This window comes from Pogoniulus pusillus, chromosome 26 (genome assembly GCF_015220805.1).
Source record: "Pogoniulus pusillus isolate bPogPus1 chromosome 26, bPogPus1.pri, whole genome shotgun sequence".
Lineage (NCBI taxonomy): Eukaryota > Metazoa > Chordata > Aves > Piciformes > Lybiidae > Pogoniulus > Pogoniulus pusillus.
Window position 1 is genome coordinate 18,767,273 of NC_087289.1, and position 18,964 is coordinate 18,786,236.

An 18,964-nucleotide genomic window follows, 5' to 3' on the forward strand; every position below is an offset into this window, starting at 1 on the left:
GCACTGGTTTCAGGGAAGCAGTCTGGAAACCAGAGCTCATCTTACCCAAAGAGGGCAATGCAGTGTGAGGTGGTGAGGAGCTGAAGGTTTGCTGAAAGCTAGAGGGTGGGTAGTTTTCTGGGAGAGCAGAAGGGAGAGTGTCTCTGTGTGTGCCAGCCCAGGGTGCCCCCACCTTGCTGGGAAGATGTATGTATTTTCCTGGGCTGCCTGGTGAGGCTGGAGAATGTTCCTCTCTTTAACTCCTTCCCAATGACACATACAGAAATGTGGGAGCATTCTCATGGAGCAAGGCTTTTATTGTTGTTATTATTTGCAATGTGGTAACTCACTGGAGTGCAGAAAATGCTACTGCTGGAAGTGGTTGCAGTTGAAGCCCTTAATGCTGTTCTGTGCTTGTAACACTGATTCGTGTTCGCTTGTCCTGAAGCTGAATGGGAGTCTTCTGTGAATGTATCTGAGAAACCATCAAATCTTCTTGGAGCTAAAAGTCAAGCAAGCTCTTTGGAGAGCAGTTTGATGGGATTGCTTCTAATCCCAGCCTTAATACTCTTCCCTCATTAAGGTAACCTTGCCAAGAGCTGAGACAGATCCTGGAGGTGTTCATCTCAGGAGCCAAATCAACATGAGAGGTTGCACCACCACCTGAAGCTTTGCCAAGCTGGCATGCACACTATTGCTTGTGGCATACTTACGGTGTAGAAAAGTAGAAACAGTTACTTGATCTCAATTTCTGACTGCACATGGGAGCTATTCAGAGAGGAGGAGGAACAGGATCTTGGCGACTTGCAGATGGAAACTGTAAGACGCTGCTTGTGTGCCCCATTCTGGCAGCCTCTGGGCTGAGTAAGTATTTGTGCCATTACCTCCAGAGCCAGATGAGTGATCTGGGAAGGGACAGCTCCGCCACGACGTCCCCTCTGTGCAGGAGCCTTGAGGAACCCTCTGCTCCCTGATAAGGCACAGTGTTTGCAGGGGAGCTGCTGGAATTTGTGAGCATCACAACCATGTGCCCAGCACGTCTGTGATCACCTTGGGACTCCCAGAGCCACACGGTTAGTAGGCCACTTTTGTTGTGTGGCCTCAGGGATGTTTATCAGGCTTTCCAGATAAATCAGAGGAGAAGATCCCTGCTCTAAATGAGCATGCTGCCTACATTAGAGATAGCTATAGGGCATAAACAGAAAAGGAAAATCAAAGGATTAAAATCAATGAAAGTTAATAATCTGAATATATTCAAAGGTCTGGGCTAAAGAAGGGAGACAACAAACCACAGGTGGAAGTCAAAGGCCTTAACACAACAGGGAGCTACACTGGTAAGAAAATGGATGAGGTGTTAAAAGGAGTGGTGAAATGGTAAGAATCTGTTCCAGCTGCAAACAAAGGAAGAGATGGCTTTTGTGAGCAGTCCTCTCCCTTTCCCCAGATTTTAAAATGCTGGCTAAAACCAAATTAATTCGGGTGGTTAAAACATGGAAATGCAGAATGTGGCATTTAAATGTAACCAATTTTTCTCTTACCACTTTTAAATGTTTAAAAATTAGGCCACCTTGTGTGTTGCTCTTTCATGATGTGCTAGGGGTGGCGTTTGACTTCGAGCTCGAGTTTCCACAGGGGAAGCAAGAGCAGACGTAGCAGTGAACTCTTGGTGCTGTGGAAGTCACTGGAGTATAACCTGACTGGTTCCACAGGAGATCAAATCCACCTTGGCCATTGTTGCCCCTGCCAAAAGCAGCTTTCCAGCAAGTGCAGTGTAGCTATAGCGCCGGTGCCCCGGGGCGATGGCCAGGGGTAAGCCACCGCATCCTTTCCCATCTTGTACCCTCTGCTTTAGTGGACATCCAGGTCTGGGTACAGGAGGAAGCCCATGAAGGTGGAATCATTGATGTTGTCAGCATAGACACCATTGTTCTCTCCATCCCCGTACACCTGGAGCCAGACCTCATCCCCTGAGTTGAGGTGCAGCAAGACAGAGCCACTAGCTTGGTCAACGTTGTTCTTTTGGAACTGGTCATAGGTGAAGATCACTGCCTTGTCCTTCTTGTAGAGGCTGACTTTGACGTCGGACAGGTAGACTGTCAGGTGGTAGGCGAAGTAGTATGTGCCAGAGATGCTGCAGACAAACTTGCCGGTGCTGGCGTCGTAGTGGCCCTGCTCGTTGTAGAAGATCTTGCTGAAGCGGATGGGCACGTTGGAGGGGGGAGCTCGCTCCGTCAGCCCCACGCTGAAGGCAGAGCGGTGGACAAAGGAGCCCTCACCCTTCTCCCCCTTCTGCCCTGGCTGTCCAGGAAATCCTCTTGGCCCTTCACGCCCTGGGATTCCTATTTCGCCTTGGTCACCCTTGGGACCTTGCATACCTGGGGGACAGAGTGGGGACAAGGACTTGTTTTTGCACTGTGCTGGCAGACACTACCTGCTGGCCCGAAAGGCAGAGAGGGCTGTGTCACGATGATCTGCCCAGCAGCATGGAGCTGAGGAAAGGCTGGATGACCCCAACAGCCCCCACGAGCTGAGTCAGTGAGTGGGAAGCCCACTCGCTCCCCCCCAGCTCTGTGCACAGCTGACAGAGCAGCACGTCTGAAAAAACATCATTAACTGGAAAAACAGCCTCCACCTCAACCTCTTTGGCTTCACTTGTGAAATCTCCATCCCTGGAGATACCCAAAAGCCACCTGAACAGGGATCAATCACGGACACAGCAAACACAGGACCCGCCAGGCCTGGGCCTCAGGGGTGCGGATGCCCAGCACCGACACATCCCTTGTTCTTCACTAACCTTCTTCTCCTTTCTCTCCCTTTAGTCCATCTCTTCCATCCTTCCCGTCCCGTCCAGGGGCCCCATTGTGGCCAGGGTGGCCAGGAGCTCCTCCCATCCAGTTGGCACATGGTGTTTTGGGGTCGGGCTGGACCTCCGGGTCAGCAGCCTGCGTGCAATGGGTGGCCAGCAGCAGCAGCAGGGAGCAAAGGAAGAAGCCTGCTGAGCTCCTCATCGTTGCTTCCTGAAGTGGACAATTGGTTTAGCTTTAAAGCCTACCAGGAAAAAAAAGAAAAGCATAGAAAAAGAAAATGAGCAGCCCTCCACCCATGAACAGTCGAGGTTTGAATCCGTCACCTGGGAGCCTCCTCTTCTGCAGACTGCCCAGCCCCAACTCTTTCAGTCTGTCCTCATAGGAGAAGTGCTCCAGCTGGGCTGCAAGTGCACACTGCTGGCTCCTGTTGAGCTTCTGGCCCAGCAGCACCCCCAAGTCTCTCTCCTCAGGGCTGTTCTCCAGCCACTCACTGCCCAGCCTGCATTTGTGCTTCAGATTGCCCCGACCCAGCTGCAGGACCTTGCACTTGGTCTTGTTGAACCTCCTGAGGTTGGCTTGTGCTCACCTCTGCAGCCTGTCCAGGTGCCTCTGGATGGATCCCTGCCCTCCAGCCTGGCTGCTGCACCACACAGCTTGGTGTCATCAGCAAACCTGCTGAGGCTGCACTCAGTGCCTCTGTCCATGTCACCCACAAAGCTGTTGAACAGGACTGGTGCCAGGACTGATCCCTGAGGGACTCCACTTGTCACTGACCTCCACTTGGACATGGACCCACTGACAGCCACTCTTTGGGTGTGGCCATCAAGCCAGTTCTTTAATGAACAGCATGGACAAATGAAGCCTGTCAATCCTAAAAGGGGCTTGGTTTGGCAAAGGTATGCATGTTTGGGAGTGCTGTGGGATGGCCACTTTGCCATGCCCCAGGGGTGGCACTAAGTGGATGGACTCTTCATTCCCCCCACAGTCTGCTCTAGCTCAGCCTCAATGCAAGCATCTCTCCAAAATCAGCACATGAGGACATCTAACTGTGGTCAGCTGTGGACATGCTAAGTGTCCCATAAACGTCAGCCCCAGAACTGCATTTCTTAAGCTGTGTTTTGGTGATTTTGCTGGGGTTAGTTGTGCAGCCTCATATGCTGCCTACGACTCAAATGTGTTCAGTTTTAGCAATGTGTGCCCCAGAGCCAGTTCTGTTCCTGGTGTGAAATAAGCCCCCTTTAAGGTCAAAAGTGGTGCAGATGGGAGGCAGTCCACAACAGGACTGCAGGGAGCCTCCCTAGCAAATGCTTGTCCAGCTTGCTCTGAAGGGCTCCAAGCGATGCTCGTCCCACAGCGTCCCTGGGCAGCAATTCACTGCCGATGCATTACTCAATCCAGATTTCTCCCTCCTCAGAACAAAAGTGTGACATGAAAGTGGAAAATGACTTCTCTTGTGACAGCTTGTTGCCAACACAGGTGGTTTGTTTGTTTCAGAAATGGAGGAATTCTCTGGCACGAGTCTGTCTGACAGAGAGGAAGTTTTAAGCTCTGCTAGCTCTGAGTCTGAACTCTTCTTTAGGTACAACATCCCTGCGATGTCTTTCCCATTTCTTTTTGTGTTTCTCTCTGGTGCTCAGAAATGTAACATGACATCATCTGTGATATCTGAATGTTAATTGTATCTTTTGGACAAGGTATAGATGAGCTAAGTACTCTTGCTTGTTTTCAGCTACTCCCTTGGCTCCTGTATTAAAAGGTCCTATGCATTTTATGGAGCTTATGTACTTAGCAGAAATCAGCATATCACTCATAAGGACAATGCCAATCATAGAATCATAGAATTAAGCAGGTTGGAAGAGACCTCCAAGCTCATCTAGCCCAACCTAGCACCCAGCCCTGTCCAGTCAACCAGACCATGGCACTAAGTGCCCCAGCCAGGATTCACTTCAACACCTCCAGAGACAGCAACTCCAGCACCTCCCTGGGCAGCCCATTCCAATGCAAATCACTCTCTCTCTGCCAACAACTTCCTCCTAACATCCAGCCTGAACCTGCTCTGGCACAGCTTGAGACTGTGTCCCCTTGTTCTGTTGCTGGGTGCCTGGCAGAAGAGACTGAACCCCCACCTGGCTGCAGTCTCCCTTTGGGTCACACAAGGAACACATCCAGACAGGACTGGAAAGTTTTCCTAAGTGCTATACAGTGATCCAGAACATAAATGTCACACAACAGTAGACAGATTCTATACCTCTATGATATAAAATGGTAATAAATATTCATATTAGAGTTTACAAATATTTTTGTGTGTTTAGATTCCCACACCTCCCTGTGCAAAACACAAAACAAACAAACACATATCCAAATCAAATCCATTCCAGCTCCGGTATTTTCTTCAAAGGGCATCAAGCAGAGATTTAGCTGATGTTTGTCTTTCTCTCTTTTTGTCATTCCTGTCTTTGCTGGCACTCCAGCAGTGTCTGGCTCCAGGGGGCTCACACCTCAAATCTGGGTGGTGCAGCTTTCTCATAAGGAGCTGGTGCGACACAGGGAGATTTGGGGCAAACACGGTCCTGCCAGGACTCTTTGAGGACAGAGGAGAATCAAAAGGTGCCAGGGCAATACTTGCTGTTGTAGTCATGTGGTTTGCCACTCTGGCTCCCAATTGCTTTTGATTTAGGAGTTTTGATCTCTAAATAGTGTTTCCAAAAAGAGGAGCGTGGTTCTAAGGGAGATCAGCTATTTTGGGTTTAAATGCTCACTGGCTATTCTGAGAATCACTCGGAGAAAGGAAACTTCTAGCGAGCAGAAAAGTCTGCCTGTCGGATTCAGCCCGAGAGGAAAGACAATCCTGCACTTAGCAAGGGGAGGAAAGAACAAAGTCATGCTTACCAGCGGCCTCGAGTCCTAGTTGGCTTGCTGCAGTCTCTTTAGAAATGAAGTCCGGCTACCACATCACTATCCCTAAGGGCAAAAGGAGCTCTCAGCTCAGGCACTGCCTTTTCCATTTGCTGCTGCGTGTGATGACTAAAAGTTGTGTTTTCCCAGTAGTGTTTCCTGCTATTGCTTAAGTCTCGGATCACTTATATAAGCTGGTTCCACTGAGATAGCCTGTGAAGATAGCCTTAACAGGGAAAAGAGAGGTTTGGGAATTCGATAGGAATGGAAAGAGCAAAGGGTTCCTGGAGAAACCCATGTGAAAGCCTGCTGCTCATCCTGGGCTGGGCTTGTACAGCACTGTGTGAACTGGGAAATGTTGTTAGCAGCTGATGGAGAAAGTGTGTCTGGAGCCTTGTGCTGATGCACTCAAACAGGCTTCTCGTGGTGTGGCAGTATATGAATCACTGTGGGAGAAGGTTTGGCTTCTCCCTTTAACGGCAAGAGCTGTTCCTGCCTGGAGGCTGCTGCCGCACCAAAGAAGGGCAAAGCTGCCTGAGAGGAAGGGCAGTGCTGGGAGAAGTTTTGACTCAAGCCAGCCAAGGACGTGCCAACACTATTGTAAATCATCAGAGTGAATTCATCTCTACAGATGGCTTTCAACCTACCACATGTTTTGGCTTTAGGTCAAAACCAAGTCTTTCTCCCCTTGTGTTTCTTTCCTTCCAAAACAGGATGAACCTTGGAGGTTTTTCTGTCCAGATGCTCAGAGGCAGTTCAAGGTTAGCTAACCAGGACTTTGGCAAACCTGGGCTTGCAGATTTCCACCAGCTAAAAAACAGTGTGGTGTGTGTGGTGTCAGGGAGCTGGTGTCCTTGGCACAGAGGGACTCATCTAAGTGAATGAAATGGTATCCCAAATGACTCAGTTGTAAAGACCTGGCTGTCTGGATGGAATAAAAGCATGTGTAAATGAACACATAAATAATTTCTTACATGTAGATCTTAGAGTCAGAAAGGGTCAATTCTGATGCCCTGAGGAGAAGAATGAGGAAGGGAGGAACTGCAGGATGGGTGCTTGCTGCCTGCCGTGTTTTGGTCAAGCCTTTAGCCCAGCATTTGAACTGCTTGATTATTTTGTTTTGTGGGGTTTGGGGTTTCTTTTGAATGATGTTTTCTCCATGCAGCATTGAGACTTAATCCCTCATGAAATGCCAATAAAATATGACAGAGGTAAAGCTGGGTCTGTTGTTTTCTTACAGAAGTCACTTGCTAAAGCTATCTGTGTGTGCTTCATGTGAGTGTGATGAGGGCATACCCATCCCTGGAAGGGTTCAAAAGCCACCTAAGTGTGGTGCTGAGGGATATGTTTCAGTGGTGACAAGCAGTGCTGGTTGGATCTGATGATCTTGGAGGTCTCTTCCAACCAAAACGTTTTGCCAATGTTTTTCTGGAAGTCTCAACTATCATAGAACCATAGAATCAGTCAGGGAACAGGGAATGGAGGAGCAGGATCTGGGAACTGAAATAAGAACCAGTTTTGAGTGGAGACGAGAGGCTTTCAGCTGCCTCTGCCCAGAGTGTGAGCAAAACAGGTCTGGTTTCCCTGCCCACTCTCAATTTGAACCCTGAAATGTATGGTTGGGGTATTTTTTAGGCCTCCAGGATCTGAAAATTGGACCTGATGTGTTTAGTAAGTAGTGCTGCAATTACCTGCTTAGATTCAATGATCTTTTGTAAGCAAAACGATTCCATGATTCTGTTCCTCATTGCCTTTCAATTCAGTTGTTAAGAAAATAAGATGGTGATAATTCTTCCAGTGGCTCATCCCAAACATCCCTTCCTCCCAGAAAAGGGATGCATGCACCCAGATGGTACAACTGCTGATGCATCCTTGGGTTTGTTGTCCTGCACACTTGGTTTGTGGGTCAGCAGCTGTGGTTGGTGCTAGGGGGTCTTCTTGGCAGAGAGAAAGCTGCTGTCCACGAGTCCTGCAACACTTTCTTCACTGCATCATGGTGACAGAATCCTGGATGCAGCACATGCTGCTTGTACCTAACTTGGCTACAATCCTGGCACCCTGCCTGACCTTGTTTTCCCTCTTGGATCCGATGCAAGCCTGCAAAGATGAGAAATGCAAACCCAACATGATGGATTGTGGATCACAGCTCTCACCAAGAATAAAAATAAGCAGAAAGTTATATTTAGGCATCTGTAAATAGGAATAAAATAAAGCAAGAGGCTCATTATCAGCTGTGCTGCATCAGTGTAGGCATGATCCCCCACTGGTGTGATTTGAGGGATGAAAAGCTGCTTTGGCTGCAGGGACGTTTGGATTCCTGCCACAGGAGGAGGTTGCTGGCTGCCCAGGACAGCCTGGCCCTGTGGGCAGGATCTGTATCATGGGGGACCAGGGAAGGAGCCCCCAGTTGCCAGCCACTGTCCTCCCCTAGAAGGGCCAAGCCAGCGCTACTGTGGAGGCCAGTCCATGGGAATCCCTCTCGCTCTGGTTGTCCCTTCCTGGGGCTGCTGTGCTCTCCCCACCCCAGCGCTGGGGCTGGGGCCCCTCCGCTGGGAGCTGGCCCCTGCCCCGTTCTGGCGCTCTCTCCCAGCGGGATGCTTGGCCCTCGCCTGCCGTTCCGCTGGCCCTGGATACGGCACGTCCCGCAGTCAGCACACATCCCCGGCCGCTAAGAAGGGCAAGGACTGGCCGTGCCACGGAGCAGGCTGGCTGGCAGCTCCTGCCTGCTATTTCGGGGCGGCCCGGGGCTGAGCACAGCGGAGGCACAGAAGCCTCCATGGCAGGAGTGCTGCTGGCTCTGTCCTCGGGCACTGCTGGCAGCCCTGGCCAAACTCAGCATCCCCCCCTGCAGCCTAGACAAGCCTGCTTGTTCTGCCTGCCACGTCCTGTGCCCATCTCCGCTCTCGCCCCATGGGCACTTGCATCGGGTGCAGGACAGGATCGGTGGTGGCGAGCGCGGAGGAGCCAGCCCCGAGGAAAGAGCACTGAGATGGCCTTCAGGGGCAGTGCTGCAATTAGCAAGGACCTGAGCCACAAACGGCAGCACTCCCTGATCCCCTGAACTGCTGTGCCCAGAGCCTGCTCCTACAGCATTGCACTTCCCTCTAGTGGCTGACGATTCGTGGGGATGAGGAGTTCTCTCCCTGCGGGCAAGCTGGAGGGCGTCAGCCCTGCCCGGTGTGTCCTTGGGCGCTGCTCGTCCTCTTCAACAGTCTCGCTGCCCTGGGGACTGCTGTGCCAGTGGATACACCTCGTGCTGCCTGGCACCTGGCTGGTTTGCACCCCCACAGTGCCAGTGGGAGGCGGGAGGGCCATCGGCACTAGCCTGTGGTGCAGACATACTTGTTACAAGCTCACGGACCCTGATGCTCCCACTGGATTTTCCTACCTGAGTGTGAGGAGGCAGCTTAGGACCAGGGACGAGCAAAGCTGGCAAGAAAGGGCTGTGCAGCACAGGTTGGGCCAGCCCAGAGTAAGGGACAAGGGTTCTATGGGGGCATGGGAAGCCTGGCCAGGCTGTGCGTGGTGGGTTGGTTATCCAGGGTAATGGTAGCGCAGGCTGAGTGGTCAAGAGGGTGCAAGCCCCGTGGGGTGAATGCCACAGTGGGGCTTCTAAGCCACCTTTTGGGGAGCACTCCAGCAGCAAGCAAGCAGCTGTGTGTCAGTCGGCAGGGCCCCGCCTGAGAGGCTTTGCTGCTGCTGGGTGAGCCCAGCCTGCGCCCCGGCAGCGAGGTCACCACGGGCAAACGGGCTCCTCTCTCCCCTGCAGCGGGCAGCTCCGGCACAGAGCTCCTTGCCAGGCTCGGGCAACGGCCTGTTTCTCTTCTCAGGGATCACAAACAAGCTCCCTGGCCTCAGGGGATCCCCACTTGGCTCCCGGCGAGGGATCTTGGCTCGGCAGGGTTTCTCATGACGAAAGGGACATTGAGATGCATTTGTTCGGGAAACAGAGCTCTGTAAGTACCGCTCAAAGCTCTTGTTATTGTTGTTATAGCTGTTCCCAGGGTGCTGATTTCTGTACTGCTCCAGGGTGCTGCTCTGGCCTCCTAGAGCTGCGCCAGGGAAGCACAGCCAAGGAGCGCGTAGGGACTGTGCACAGCTCCACCCAGCTACCCTCTGCTGTCAGGTACTGTCTGAGTCAGGCTGCTCTTACTTTGGGGCTCATCCTGGGCCGGGAACAGGATGAGCAGGAAACAGAAGAACAACCTCAGTGATGTGGTATGCAGAGTACTCCCCTGCCACAGCCCTGCCAAAATGTCTTTGCCGGGTTCTGCTCCCAGCAGTGACTGCATCTTTCCGATGAGGCACCTGAGAGTGTGCCCCTGCCTAGCTCTCCCCTTCGGCTCTGTCCACAGTCAGCCACTAATGAGCTGTTTGATGGAATTTCTACTTGCCCATTAAAATGAACTCCCCGGTGCGGGTGAGGGAGGAGCGCTTGCAGCTGATGATCACGCAGACAGCCGAAGCCTACTTGCCTTCATCCAAAAGGCATTTTTACAAAGTAGATGAATTATTTATTAGAAGAGTGTTGTTGAATAATTCAGGCACAGCAAAAAGCAGTTTCCTTCGCACACACCAATTTCCTCCTCCTCCGAGCCACCGGGCCCCTCTGCGCTGAGGTTCGGACAATAGATGGTGCTAACTGCCCTGGCACCACACGCCTGGCTGAGCACAGCTGAGCTGGGAGGTCTGCTGCTGCTCTCCATTTCAGCTAAAAGTGCTATCTGGGGGAACTGCACAAACCAAAAGCGTGTATTTGCTCTGGGCCTGATAGAAAGTGAGCAGAGCAGCATCTGGAGCCCTGTGGCCTTCAATGCTTTGGCAGAGACTGTGGCGGGGGCAACTGGCTCCATTCTGGGGCAGTGCAGGCAACGAGGGGCCATAGGATGCTGGGGCTACTGCTGCCAGGGTTTCAGAGTGACCCCTGAGCTCTCCCCACAGCATCCAGTCGGGAGTTAGGACTCCTTACAAGAGGATTTTCTTCCCCTTCTCTGTCTCTTCCCTCCTTTTACCCCCCATGTCAAACAGGACAGCTGCTCTCCCTGCAGGCAGGCAGGTGGGCACTGGCTCCTCTGAATGTGCCCCAGGCAGGCAGGGCACAGTCGGGGTACAGGCAAGGCAGAGGCTCAGAGATTCAGTAAACCACAGCCCTTGTTTGCTCTGTCTGAAAGCACTGCTTGGTGGCAGCTCAGTGCTGTCTACTTCGTGCCGTCTTCACCAGGGTGAAAGTCAGGAGCCCAGGAGTGACCTAAGGCCCTCTCCTGATGCTTCTCTTTGCATTATGCAAATGCACAGGAATAATTTTGGCCATAATGGTTTTTCCATTGACTGCAGGATCGATCCAGAGTCACCAGCCCCGGTAACCTCTGACGTGCATTAGCTGACTCCCTGCTGCGTGCAGCCTGATGGATGGGACTGCAAGGTGCTGGGGCAGGCAGGTCAGCTGCTGGCTCACAGGAGCTTGGAGCTGTGTTCTTAGCACAAGACCTTCCTGCATTGTCACTCCATTGCCAACAAGACTCTATTCTCAGGCCAGGCCAGGAAAGGAGGCTGAGGGGACACCTTATTGCTCTTTACAACTACCTGAAAGGAGGTTGTAGTGGCTGATGAGGGGCCTGGAGCACAGCCCTGTGAAAAGAGGCTGAGGGAGCTGGGGGTGTGCAGCCTGCAGAAGAGGAGGCTCAGGGCAGACCTCATTGCTGGCTACAACTACCTGAAGGGAGGCTGTAGCCAGGTTGGGTTGGGCTCTTCTGCCAGGCAACCAGCAACAGAACAAGGGGACATAGCCTCAAACTGTGGCAGGGGAGGTCTAGGCTGGATGTTAGGAGGAAGTTGTTGTCAGAGAGAGTGATTGGCATTAGAATGGGCTGCCCAGGGAGGTGGTGGAGTCACCATCCCTGGAGGTGTTGAAGCCAAGCCTGTCTGGGGCACTTAGTGCCATGGTCTGGTTGCTTGGCCAGGGCTGGGTGCTAGGTTGGACTGGCTGAGCTCGGAGGTCTCTTCCAACCTGGCTGATTGATTCTATGATTCTCACAAGTCACACCTGATAACACAAGAGATCAAATTGCACCTGGAGAGGTTTAGGTTAGGCATTGGGAAAAACTGCACTGAAAGGGTTATCAAAGACTGGAACAGGCTGCCCAGGGAAGAGGTTGAATCCCCACCCTTGCATGTATTCAAAAGCCATACAGATGCAGTGCCCTGGCAAAATTGGATAATGGTTGGACTTGATGATCTTAAAGGTCTTTTCCAACTGTAGTGATTGTGTGATTTGGGCAACCAGTCCTTGCCTGCCTTGCATGCTCAGATTCAATAGCCTTTGCTTCAAAACACCAGTGAGGTGCTCAAGGATAAGGGTTTGCTTATTCTTTCCCATCATTTACAAAACCTAATCACTTAGAAGCGAGGACATGATTAATTAAAGGCACTATGAATCTTATACTGCCAATAAAATGAAGTATCACTGTGGAATCTGAGCAATGCATATTTCATCAAGAAGCTTTAAATCTGATAAAAAATCATTAGTGTCTGTTTTTCCCTGGGCATTTCATGGTATAAATCATCACAAAGCACTCTCTGGGAAGTCACAGAGAATGAAACATCCATGACACTTTCAATGGGGCATTTCTTTGTGCTTAGCAGAAGACATTTATGGTGGCTGTAGGGCTAATAAAAGGCTTATGATGTCTTCAATTATTCATTTTTATAAGCACTTGCTCTGCTGACTTGAACAGCCAAAACCACACTGTGACTGGTTTTAGCAGTAAATGGTGAGGGGTTTTTAATGGAATCAAATTACTTTGCTTCCACTGCAGACTTTGCCATGCTTCCACTGGCAAAAACAAGGCTGGTGCACTCTCAGCTACCACAACACTGTTTCTCCCTCTGGGGAAGCACCTTTCCACCTAGCAGCTGGCTGAGCCAGCAGCCTTCATTCACGCCGGGCTGCTGCGCTTGCCCTGGTGTCTGCCAGGAGGTTTCCGTGGGAGCCAGAGCTGGCAGCTGAGAGCAGACTGGGGCCCGGACGCTTGGGCGCTCTGGGTGTGCTGCGCTCAAAGCAGTGCATTTGCTGCAGTGGGCTGGGGTCAGTAGCCTCCGTTAGAGCTCCGCCCAGGCAGAGGAGATGCTTCCTCCTCCTGCAGATCTGATGGTTCAAAAACCCTTTGCAAATGCCCGTGCAAAACAATGCAGTGCTTTGTCTTGATGCCCCTGAGCTGGCACTTGGTTGCAGCTGGATGCTCCAGGCACACAGCAGCTGTGAGACCCTTAGTGCTGCTCATCTGGGTCTGACAGAGCTTCGTGTCCAGTGGAAATCCTGTTGGATTGGGCTCCCAGACACCAAACCCGCAGGCAACTCAGATGTGCTGAACTCTCCTGCTTGCAACCGTCTGCTCCTGCTCTGCCCCATGGATGCCTCCACGGCAGGGCCATGAGCCTTGGGGTGTCCTGATGTGCTAGGCTGAGATCCTGCCATCTCAGCATCCGCCAGGAAAAGCTGTGGAGCTAGACAGGCAGGGGGAGGTAAAAGCACATTAAACCACATTTTTCTGGTGCTCCTTTATAGGTTTCCAACATGATCCATGTGTCCCTGCCTGTCCCATCACCCACAGCCAGGCTCTCCCTTTCCTCCCGCTCCTCACTGCAGTGTTTTCTGTGGATTAGGCTCCATTGGCTTGTTTATAATTTCTATGAGGGTGGTGTCTTTAGCAGAAACTCTTCCTTCTCACTGCTTGGGCACAGCAAGTAGCAATTCTGGCCAGCCTGATCTACCGTAGGATGTCTCTGCCCTGGCAGGGGGGTTGGAGCTGGATGATCCTTGTGGTCCCTTCCAACCCTGACTGATTCTACGACTCTGTGATTCTAACTCCCCACTGTGTCTCTTCTCAGATGACACAGAGGTTCTCTGAATAGCAAAGAAAGCAAACAAGAAAGAGCTTAACGGTTCCTCCCCCCCGCCCCATGCAGCTGAGCATATGCACCTCACGGACAATTTCTCCCAACATTTGAGTGGTTTCGTTTCCTCGTGGTTCTGCCCTGGAGGCACTGCCTGTGAAGCACACTGCTGCTCACTGGTGGAGATGGGGACATCGGAGTTTCCCTTTCACAGGCGGAGAGGAGCAAGAGAGGAGCTTTTTCTTCCCTTCCCCACAACCAAAGAGGGAAGATTAAAGACATGAAAAGTGAGGTATGATATGGGTATTGATGGTGGGAGACGCTGCAGTGCCTGCCATCTGGGACTGCAACGGGCCTGTGCTGACCTGAGAATCACAGAATCAACCAGGTTGGAAGAAACCTCCAAGCTCACCCAGTCCAATCTACCGCCCAGTCCTAGCCAATCAAGCAGACCATGGCACTAAGTGCTGAAAGACATGATTGAATGCCTCTCATGGCAGAAGCCATACAGGGGCCTGATCAAGGCTGCTGGGTCGAGGCAGGAAGGAGTTCTTTCGCCGTTGCCTCCTTTTGTCAAGGCAGGGCAGAGCACTGGTGCCTGATGACCTGAGCTCTTTCCCAGCCTGTTGGGTCTCAGTAGAGAAACCCTTGGGCAAACTTCCCATTGATGTCTTCAGAGGAGACCACTGGTGCCACATAGACACCGAGATGTTGCCCACACAGCCTGTCTGTGCAGCACTGGCCTGCCTTCCGTTAAAGAAGGTTTCACCCACCCCAGCGGGCACCAGCAGGGGCAGGTGATGTGGGTGCCACATCCAGCCCCCTGAGCCCCGCAGCTGATTTGTTTGTTGTCTCTTGGCTTGCTCTCTGCAAATATTTTTATCTGGCTGAACCACAAATAATCGCTTACAGCTTTGCTCTTCGGCTTTGTGATGAGCCTGCAAACGCCAGCGGGTGTTTGCTGGAGATAATCAGGGAGCTTTTGTGCTCAGCCGCTTCCTCCTGCCTCGCTCTCCGGCTTTTGTCTCCCGGCTCCATCCGTCTCCCATCTCCCTCGGTGAGCGGTGCCTTTTCTGATACCTCTGGAAATAACTGACTTCATGGTTGGGTCGTTTCAGTGTGCTTGTTTCTGGAAATGCAGGGCAGTGGCGTCTGTGCTTGTGCCCCTCGCTGGCTGCTGCTCAGGCAGCATGTGTCCTTATGACTCAATTAAAAACGTGCCCATGGTTCCCCACCAGACCCTGCCACCATCCGTTCTACTTCGACAGCATTTTCAAGTTCACAAGTGCCAAGTGTTCCAAGAGCCTTTCCCTTCGAGACAGACTGCTCCAGCTACACTGTAATGACTCCGAAATGCAGGACGTTTCTGATGCTCTGAAATGGAAAGAGAATCCCTGTGCTAGTTAGAAGCAAGCTGGAATGTTTTGGTAAAAGAACTTGATAACAGGCAGTGGAATGAAAACATGGTGTCTCCTTCTCTCACAGTTACACTGAGAACTCAGGGGAAGAAGAAGTAAACTTTCTCCACTTTTTTTTTTTTCTTCTTCTGCCTTTGCCTTCAGACCTGGTCACATCTCATTAACCTTGCTGCCACTAACCTTGCTCCCTAACCTCTTGGCTGCACCTCTCTTCTTCCTGAGAACTGGGGTAAGGTTGAGAGGGCCGGGGGAGGTGTTGGGGTGGTTTGAGAGCCCCTCCTGGGGACTCAGGTTTCTGGGAGGGGAGTTGTGCTTTTGTATTGTTTATCCTTTTTATATTTCTGTATATAACTGTATATAACTGTATATATTGTAAATAGCTGCTTGTAAATTCTGCTAGCTGTAAATAAATTGCTTCATCTATATTCCCAGGGTCCGTCTGAGTTAGCCAGGGCAAATACAAAGTGTGGGGGGTGGGTAAGAGCCCAAACCATCACAATCCCCAAGGCCATTACTGCTGCCAGTGTTTCTCCAGGGCTGAGATTGCCTGCTTTCTGCATGCTCTCCTCACTTGGCAGACCCCCACCGTCTCACATAGGACACACGAGTTTCCTTGGCCCTATGGGTGACTCTCCTCCTTCCACGGTCATCTGTGGGAAGGTTTCTGTCCTGGAGTCCTCTATACTCCAAAATTCCTCTCCCTCTGTGCTTTGAATGAGAGAGGAATAGGCACAAAAAAGCCCTGTTCCCCCCCCCCCCCCTCCCCCTACACTGCAGGAGTATAGGGGTGCAGCCAAGGGCCCTTCTGGCACAAGGGGTGCCCATGCAGTGCCCGCGCTGGGATTGGACTGGGCATAGGCTGTGCTCTTCATGCCCAGGCAGAGGTAACTCAGCTCTTTGTCTAGGGAGGGTATAAATATTGGGGTGCTTCCCGTCTTAGAGTTCTCTCCCGCACCTGGATAGTTCCTGCAGAGAGTCCCCTGGCACTCCGAAGGATAAGCTCCTGAGGGAGCTGCTTTGGAGCTTCCCACCATAAGCACTGCCTTTATGCAGCTTGAAAGTCCTTAACGAGCCTTGGATGCCAAGCACCTGGAGTGCCCTTTCCCTCACCAGCCTGGCTCACCTGTGAGTGAGCTTTTCATAGAATCATAGAATCATAGAATCAACCAGGTTGGAAGAGACCTCCAAGATCATCCAGTCCAACCTATCACCCAGCCCCAACCAGTCAACTAGACCATGGCACTAAGTGCCTTATCCAGTCTTCTCTTGAAGACCCCCAGGGACGGTGCCTCCACCACCTCCCTGGGCAGCCCATTCCAATGCCAATCACTCTCTCTGTGAAGAACTTCTTCCTAATATCCAGCCTATACCTACCCTGGCACAACTTGAGACTGTGTCCCCTTGTTCTATTGCTGGTTGCCTGGGAGAAGAGGCCACCCCCCACCTGGCTACAATGCCCCTTCAGGTAGTACAATGCCCCTTCAGCTTTTGGCTCAGCCTGATTAATAGTGGGGAATGCTATGGTTAGTAGCTTAGCCTTCTCCAACTCCTGGCTTCCAAAATAGTCAAATTTACCTATGGTATCCTTGTGAGATCTTCTCAACCGTACTGAATCTGCTAATTAAAGCTAAATTAATTTCAGTGCATAGTTCTGGGGGCAGGTCTTTGGGAAAATAAAATAACTCCCTTTTTATGTACATTCCTGACTCGGTTCATTAATTCCCTGCCTCCACAACAGTTTCATACATGCTTATCAGCAAGGAGCTTTGATCATGATGCACTGCTCTAAATAAATACTTTTCCTTCTCTGTCCTGATTATTTTACCCAGCTCCTCTGAATGGGTTTCTGACTCTTGTTGCTGTTTCTCACACCGTTCAGACAGTGTTTGGTTTCTACCCTGACTTCTGCATATTCAGTTTGTTATTTGCAGCCTGGCACAGAACACAAACCCAGGAACACCTGAATCATATTTTCCAGTGCTAGAGGGCAGCTGCAAATGACAATGCTGTGGTAGACACCTTGTGTATAATGAGATTTTAATAACGGGTGGCTAAGGAAGCGCTGATGACAGGAGGTGGTGAAGCAGCGCGGGTAGGAACTTGTCTCAGCTGCAGCTTCTCCACATCAGCACGTGGCCCAGGCTCAGGTACAGAAACCCTCCTGCTTTGTCCCCTTGCAGAGGCTGGCTGTGAAACACGCTGGTTCAACAACCTTCACAGCCAGCCAGCGAGACAGCTGCAGAGTCTAGAAACATTCGGTGTGTTTTGGTTTTGCTATTGCTCAGCTCCTTCCTCTCCATTTTGGGTGTCTGACCCATCTGCTCCTCGGCAGTCTCTCTTGCTCCTGTACTGGGAAGGTGCTTTCCTCAGAGTGTCCCCTGGAGTGTCCCCTCCTCTTTATGTGTGGAAGTCAGACAGTTAGTGCTGGCAGCAGAGAGGCTGGGCATGCTGCAAAACATTCTTTTTCCAGTTAATCTGCTTCTGAAGGTGGAGGCTTTCTGATAACTCCTTGCAATAGATGGGAACTGACCTGCAGTCACTGCTCAGTTGCTGTGTTCTCTAAGAACATTGTTAAGATAGTGGAGGTGGTTGAGTCACCAGACAGCCTTGGGAATAGTTACAAAATCTTCATGTAGGGATAAGTTTTGAGGTGGACTTGGCAGTGCTGGGTTAATGGTTGGACTCAATGATCTTAAAGGTCCTTTCCGACCTAAATTAGTCTATGGCTCTGTGCTGCTGCTGGGTTTAAAACTAGAAGTCTTTCATAAACACTCATGAAACTTTGGTTGCGTCCTTCTATTGCTTACCATCACTTCAGTATATCACTGGTGTACCTAAGGCTTTTGTGGACTGGCTCAGGTACAGGGTGCAGTCCATATGGCTGTTTCCTAAAGCCATGCCTTCCTAACAGCATCAGCTTGGTTGTTTTTACCCCCGGAGGAACTCAGCTGAAGCCTCCAGCGTGGAAAATTATCTGTCACCTGCCCCATCAGCAAATAGACCTCTGTTTCCAAGCACAGGTAAATGTGTCTAGTTTGCATAGCTTTTTCTTTCTGAACATAGGCAAAGGCCACCATCATTTAATTGTCCTTAGAGGAAGAAACCTACCCTGTTGTTTCTCTCACTTCTCTTTGAGCTGATCACTTTAACCGTTCTTTTGGGTTATCTCTAGGCACCAGAGAGACAGTTCTTAAGGAACATGTATATCAGGCAGGCTGGTTAGGGTCCCACAACCTCTCCCTACCACCATGGAGACCTGAGAAGGCTGCCCCTGCACCAGCTGCCTTGGACAGGATGTCAGGCATCTCCCCAGCACCACACTTCATGTTTGGGAGCTCCTTTTGATGCCAGCTCAGGAGGCATCAGAAGGAACTGTGACCCATCTCTGTAGTCTAAAGATGGCTGAGTGGTGCCCAGAATACCTTGGCATTGGCTCCCCTGCTCTTGCCATACTTGTGCTGGGCACTGCTCAGGGCAAAGACCTCATTAAGGAGGCGAGGCAAGACTTCTTTGAGCAACTCTGGTAAAGAAATCCCCTTTGCAGTTGATGAAACACCCTGAGCCATTCATCCCTTCTGTATAGAGCACCATCAGATTCCTCTTCCCTGTGCACTGTGCACAGGTGATTTGGTTTGGGTTTCGTGCTTCTGCAAACCAGCCTTGCCACTTGCACATGTAGCAGCTCTGCCCACAGGTAAGATCTGCCCTGGCCTGCTTGTATCCCCACCCTCTGCATGCTCCTTCTGACCGTTTCCTGCCTTTTTGCTTGGGGTGGATTAACCAAGAAGCATTTCCTGCAAGCTGCTATTTCTGCCCTCCTCAGCACGCTGCAGTGGTTCCTGTGCTGCTTTGCTGCCATATCACCCTGCCTTCCCACCCGGCCTTGCAGCCCCTCTCATTCACGTGCTGCAGGTGCTGCCCCATGCCAGGGGCAGTTTGCTACATCTTAGGAGGAATATCCTGGCAAACTTT

The 18,964-nt window shown here is 51.3% G+C and overlaps 1 protein-coding gene across 1 annotated transcript; it reads right to left on the reverse strand.

Annotated features, from left to right (window-relative positions):
- Positions 1-275: 275 nt before the first annotated feature.
- On the reverse strand, positions 276-5,791 carry ADIPOQ (adiponectin, C1Q and collagen domain containing). The gene is made up of 3 exons (XM_064165397.1): positions 5,676-5,791; positions 2,774-3,027; positions 276-2,354 (listed from the first exon to the last, which is right to left on the reverse strand). The coding sequence occupies exons 2-3, from the start codon at positions 2,985-2,987 to the stop codon at positions 1,828-1,830; spliced, it is 741 nt and encodes a 246-aa protein (XP_064021467.1). The 5' UTR covers positions 2,988-3,027; positions 5,676-5,791; the 3' UTR covers positions 276-1,827.
- Between the last annotated feature and the right edge of the window lie 13,173 nt (positions 5,792-18,964).